Raw genomic sequence first — 6092 nt, 5'->3', positions numbered from 1 at the left:
AGTCCTACTGTTAATTTATTTGTGTTTGCCCGGAACACAAAACACTTACAGAGGCTCACAAATCTAATCTACTGGATTTTAGTGTCGCCTATAGCGGCCCAACGGGTCTTGACATTAAGTCGCCCATGGGGGCAGTGTGAAAAATGCTGCGCCTGGGACGAGTTCTGCGATCGGAGGCAGTGCGTCAACTGCGCCATCTGAGCGGCAAGCCCGGTGGCGATGTGCTGCCCCAGAGCTGCGATGTGCTGATCATCGGCGGGGGCGGCATGGGCGCCTCCTCGGCGTTTTGGCTCAAGTCCCGCGCACAGCAGCTGGGCAAGAATCTCAGGGTTCTAGTGGTGGAACGAGATTCCAATGTAAGTGGTGAAGATCGATTTTTTATATGTGTACTCATGTATCTGTTACAGTACACCAGTGCCTCCACAGTACTCTCAGTGGGAGGAGTACGGCAGCAGTTCTCCCTGGCGGAGAACATCCAGATGTCGCTGTACGGATACAATTTTATAGTCAACAGCCAGAAGCACTTGGGGGACGTGGACGTCTGCTACCAGCCGAACGGATACCTTATCCTGGCCTCCAGCAAGGGAGCAAACGACCTGGCCCAGAACTCAAAGCTCCAGAACGAGTTGGGGGCCCGCAACGAACTGCTCGGTCAGGAGGCGCTGCGAAGACGGTTCCCGTGGCTGTCTACAGTGGATGTGGAGCTTGGCTGCCATGGTCTGGACAAGGAGGGATGGTTCGACCCGTGGGCCCTGCTCATGGGCTTCAAGCGACAGGCCCGTTCCCTCGGAGCTAACTTCGCCAACGGCGACGTCGTCGGATTCGAGTGGAATAGTTCGGGAGGCCTGTCCGGAGCCGTGGTCGATTCGGGAGATGGAGTGCAGCGCACTGTGAAATTCGAAACCTGCGTTTTGGCGGCGGGAGCCCACTCCGGTCAGGTCGCGCGTCTGGCGAACATTGGCAACCCGGAGGCCAAGGAAGAAGTATTGCGAGTAGCTCTCCCTGTCGAGCCTCGGAAGCGGTATGTGTATGTGTTCAGCACCCAAGGGCGAAACTGTCCGGGCATGGCCACGCCGCTGACCGTCGACCCGGACGGCACCTATTTCCGACGCGACGGCCTCTGTGGGAATTTCCTCGGCGGTCGCAGTCCCAATGACGACGAGGAACCGGACTGCTCCACCTTGGACGTAGACCACGGCTACTTCGAGTCGGATGTGTGGCCAACACTGGCCAACCGGGTACCCGCATTTGAGTCCGTGAAGGTCCAGAGCAGCTGGGCCGGATACTACGACCACAATACGTTCGATGCCAACGGCATCATCGGCAGGCACCCGCACTACTCCAATCTCTTCATAGCGGCGGGCTTTAGCGGCCACGGAATTCAGCAGACTCCGGCCGTGGGGCGGGCCATCTCCGAGCTGATCCTGGACGGAAGGTTCTCCACCATTGACCTGACTCGCCTTGGATACGAGCGGCTGGTGAAAAACCAGCCCATGCTTGAGACCAACATCGTGTAGGTGTGAGACGCATCTGCTGGTAGTGCCCATCAGGAGATCCTGCATCCTATATATAAGATTCCGAATCAGTGTGTATGTACTTGTTTTATTGCAATTTCGGTTGTATGTATATATAGTAATATTGTAAAGTTCACACACGTGTTAGTCATATACAGCTGGTTGGAGTCTGTGATGCCTGGCTAGGGTTCAGTGGTCCTGGTATGCTTCAGCCACACAAAAAGTCAAGTGTCTACATATAATTTATTTAAAATAAGACGTTAAACATAATCGTAATATAACTGCGGAATAATTGCTGACTCGAGGTCAGATAAGGGCTGGGGGACGAAGCAGCCTGCTTATCTGGGTCAACCTTCTAACTATGCGGCCCAGGAGCTGCTTCGGAGCCGAGTCGCTTTATCTGTTGACCGATCTGCGAGCTACAGTTAAAATAAATAAATGTTCGGTGAATGAGTGCGGCTCCGCGTATTCCGTGTTCTATGAGGTTTTGCACAGATGCGGGATAACTTGGGCCTAGGCCTCGCTCTCCCCGGGGGCTGCGTTCTCGCCCACGTTGATGGGAACGATCAGGTTCTCCTTCGACATCAGATTGTATTTTGTGACAAAATGCGTGAATCGGTGGCATAGATACGTCTCGGCCTCGAATTCGTCGAAGATGCGCCGGTGGTGGAAATAGGCATGCGAGAAGATGCGATAAACGCGCCGGCAGACGGAGCCCAGCTTGGTCACCGACGACTCCTTGATGGACACCCTAGCGTTCAAAAAGCCAAATTAATACGCGCCCACTAGGCAAATAGGGGATTCCTATGACCGGCTTACCTGCTTGGAAAGTATTTGTTGCTGTTCAGCAGACAAGCGGCTCCGTCCAGCGTGTGGCGCGTATAGTCTATAGCCGGGCACTCCTTGGGAGTCTTGTGTGCCGCACACAAGAAGATCCACTGATCGGTGGCTGTCATCTGCGTGCATGTGGCTGGAGAGCACTCCTTTTGCAGCCGCACGGCCAGCCCGTTCAGCTCCATGCAAAACTGACGCAGGTGCTCGTACTTCCACACCCCCTCGTCCTGGGCCTCGGGCATAGTTAGGATCAGTTCCACGTTGCTCGGGTCCCGCTTGATTAGCTGCTGGATGTACTGCTGCACCGCCAGCGTGCTGTCCATCTCCTCCAGGGGTTCATCGGGCCAGCGACAAAAGTCCTAGGAGAAAACAAAGAAAGACTCATAAAATTCAGTCCCAATGGCTTTCTGTCCAGGGGCTTACCTTGGCTTTCGTGCCTGGTCGGTTCCTACGCAATATGGTCGAGCCGTCAGCCATCTTCATGTTTCCCTGCTGCTTCCCGCTGTGATCCACTACGCCAGTGCCCACGCCTTAGTCGAGAAATCAGAAAATCGCTTGCAGGCCGCGATGAGTCTTAATTTGGCCCAAACACAATTTCGTGCAGAACCACAATGCCCTTAATCGGGCTACCGAACTCCGGATTCCGCTTTCTGCTCGCTTAAGGCTCTATTTCTGTTTTCACATAGCTCGGCTGAGCAACGTAAATCAAAGAACACTCGCTTTGAGAAAATTTCTGACAAAATTCTGCATACATACATATGCGTATCGATTTAGAGGTGGAGAAACATCGATGCATCGATGTTTTTTACAAATTTGAAAATATCGAGGCGCGATGGTAATAATCGATAGTTTCTTAGGAGTGAATTTTACGAAACTTAGACCTGCGGCCATAAAAAATGTACAAAGCACAGGTCGACAACAAAATATTTGTATTTCCTTTTAAAACTATCAATCTTCTTTACAAACATTGAATCGCTGTTCCCGCCCGGTTCATAAATACCCAACCGGTTCGTGAAGAAGTGTGCCCAAAGTCTCAAAATTCGGAGTTGGGCATTCGGAGTTCGGGATTAGGTACTCCTAATCAACAAAACAAAAGAAGAACAAAGGAGACAAACAAACCAGCAGTGCTGTCACACTGGCAATTAACTGGCCAATTGAAATACAAGTAGCTAGATTTTTAACTTGTATTTAACAAATTTTGTTATTGTATTGTATGAACACACTGATTAAGGTAAAGAATTTATTTACTTTTAAAAATTGACCGCCGATTCACTCTATGGTACGAATTTGTCTTGAATATAAAACAAATCTGAAACATAAAAGTCAAAAATAGCTTATTATTTTGTGAAATAGCCAGAAAACAGCTACGGCTAAATCAGATGATTTCCCGTTATCATCTCTAGAAAAAGCTAAATTTGACGGAAAATAAGCTGAAAATAGCTGAGTTGGCAACACTGCGAAAGAGCCAGTCATCGAACAGATTGAAAAACTTACAAGAATTGCGTATTAGTTGCAAAATACAAGAAAAAATTTGTTTCAACCAAAGACTTGCCACAACCCACTGACTGCAAACATGTCCTACGCGTACTTGTTCAAATACATCATCATCGGAGACACTGGTGAGTGCTGGGCAGCGAAGTTCGAAGGAGCTTGGAAAAGTGTGCCACAGAGCACAGAAATAGGCGAAATTAGACAACAAACAAAGACGAAGGCTTTGGCGTAGACTCGATTGTGTTGCAAAGTGCACCAGAAACACTACCCTATGGGCGGACTGCCATCAGTCACACACCCCAGTCGCTGGCTCCGTGTGTCCCTGTACTTCGTTGGTCAAAGGAAAAATCAATAAAACAACAACGTATACAGGCGGGCGAGCGGTCGGGTGGTTACTGCGCTGCGAGATAACAGGGAGTTTGGGGGCGTGGGGGCAGCCCACTCAGTTGAACCCTCGCCTGACTGAGTCAGCCACCCCCGTGTGTCTGCGGTGGGGGGACTCTGCCACAAGTCAACACCCCGTCCGGGTAGTTATCAGTCGTCAGTTTTTCGGGATGCCGATGCCAACAGCTGTTGTCTGTTTACCCCTTTTAAAGTGAATTTCTTAGAGCGTGACCGCGACTGCGGCTGTAATGTGATTTTATTTTGCTCAGTTTCTGGCAAACTTTCCCTTTTGCAACTAATTTTTGGCTTCTTTCCGACAGGCGTGGGCAAGTCATGTCTGCTGCTGCAGTTCACGGACAAGCGCTTCCAGCCAGTGCACGATCTGACCATTGGCGTCGAGTTCGGAGCCCGCATGATCACAATAGATGGCAAACAGATTAAGCTACAGATTTGGGACACGGCAGGCCAGGAGGCCTTCAGGTGCGCAAACACTTTCTAATTATACTTCCAATTACGTAAACGCGTCGTTGTATTCTATTGACAGGTCCATCACACGATCCTACTACCGCGGTGCTGCTGGCGCACTGCTGGTCTACGACATCACGCGGCGGGAGACCTTCAACCACCTGACCACCTGGCTGGAGGACGCGCGCCAGCACTCCAACTCGAATATGGTTATCATGCTGATCGGCAACAAGAGCGATTTGGACTCGAGGCGCGAAGTGAAGAAGGAGGAGGGCGAGGCCTTCGCCCGTGAGCACGGACTGGTCTTCATGGAAACATCTGCGCGTACAGCGGCCAACGTGGAGGAGGCGTTTATAAACACGGCCAAGGAGATTTACGAGAAGATCCAGGAGGGCGTATTCGACATCAACAATGAAGTGAGTCCCGGCGCAGGTGTAAATTGTTGAATTCTCTTCTAAATCGAATATTCGTAGGCAAACGGTATCAAGATCGGCCAGCAGCACTCGCCCACAAACCCGTCGTTGCCAGGAGCTGGAGGAGCAGCCGGCGCAGCAAACAGCGGATGCTGCTAGGAGTAAACGGCAGGTGCCCGGCCGCAGCCCTGGGCTTAACGTAGCCGCTTCTGTAAAAGCTACTTTAGTGACTAACTAGTAGACGGTAGTGGGAGAGACGGATTTCTTGTTTTCTATTTCAACAGTAACTAACCACGTAAACATAGCAACCACTAAACTAGCAAACGAACACTAAGCGTAATGTTAAACTCATTAAGATCAGACAACTATAGCATCTCCAACACTCAAATTGTTCAGCTACGTTTTTATTAATCGAAAGAAACCGAAAGGAATGAGAACAGAAATAAACCAAACCCTACATTTGTATATGTGAATGTGTCGTGCGTGATTTCTAAATTTTGTAAACTCTACCAGGACATATGTAAGCGTTTTATGTATGTATTTTGTGTGTATTGCGATTAGGTTGCTAGTTACTTTGTTCGAAGACCGATAGTTTTACACTAGGATCTTGACGGAATAATGTTTAATATAAAAACCAAACTTAACCATGTGAATTTTCAATGTGATTCGTTTTCAGTGAGGCCTCAGCCTCAGCCTCCGCCGAGCGCCACGCCCCGTTTTTCACCGGGTATCTGCTCCTCCTCCATACACATACATAGCTGCATATATGCATATTATTAAAGTTTCCTTCTCAACGCATTTGCCTTGTCTCTGTTTTGTTGTGCAACCGGCTTATGTCTTTATATATAAATTTATTATGCAGAGTTCGCAAAATATACAAGTGTGAGCTGAATGCGATTATATAATTTACACATACAACAAGCATCAACAATGGAACACGTAAATGCTGCGATTCTATGATCAATTTAGTATTTTACGAAGATTATATATT

The 6092-nt window shown here is 49.2% G+C and overlaps 3 protein-coding genes across 3 annotated transcripts; 2 read left to right on the top strand and 1 right to left on the bottom strand.

Annotated features, from left to right (window-relative positions):
- Positions 1 to 106: 106 nt before the first annotated feature.
- LOC6493932 (FAD-dependent oxidoreductase domain-containing protein 1) lies at positions 107 to 1968 on the top strand. Its single transcript, XM_001961265.4, has 2 exons — positions 107 to 356; positions 408 to 1968. The coding sequence occupies exons 1-2, from the start codon at positions 144 to 146 to the stop codon at positions 1515 to 1517; spliced, it is 1323 nt and encodes a 440-aa protein (XP_001961301.1). The 5' UTR covers positions 107 to 143; the 3' UTR covers positions 1518 to 1968.
- LOC6496635 (MOB kinase activator-like 4) lies at positions 1583 to 3127 on the bottom strand. Its single transcript, XM_001961264.4, has 3 exons — positions 2772 to 3127; positions 2334 to 2707; positions 1583 to 2265 (listed from the first exon to the last, which is right to left on the bottom strand). Exons 1-3 carry the CDS (start codon positions 2829 to 2831, stop codon positions 2028 to 2030), a joined length of 672 nt encoding a protein of 223 aa, XP_001961300.1. The 5' UTR covers positions 2832 to 3127; the 3' UTR covers positions 1583 to 2027.
- Positions 3128 to 3768: 641 nt separating this feature from the next.
- Positions 3769 to 5745, top strand: LOC6493933 (ras-related protein Rab-2A). Its single transcript, XM_001961263.4, has 4 exons — positions 3769 to 3967; positions 4544 to 4703; positions 4768 to 5104; positions 5162 to 5745. Exons 1-4 carry the CDS (start codon positions 3922 to 3924, stop codon positions 5258 to 5260), a joined length of 642 nt encoding a protein of 213 aa, XP_001961299.1. The 5' UTR covers positions 3769 to 3921; the 3' UTR covers positions 5261 to 5745.
- Positions 5746 to 6092: the final 347 nt, after the last annotated feature.

Source organism: Drosophila ananassae, chromosome 3L (genome assembly GCF_017639315.1).
Source record: "Drosophila ananassae strain 14024-0371.13 chromosome 3L, ASM1763931v2, whole genome shotgun sequence".
Taxonomy (NCBI): Eukaryota; Metazoa; Arthropoda; class Insecta; order Diptera; family Drosophilidae; genus Drosophila; species Drosophila ananassae.
This window is presented reverse-complemented; position numbering and strand designations above follow the sequence as displayed.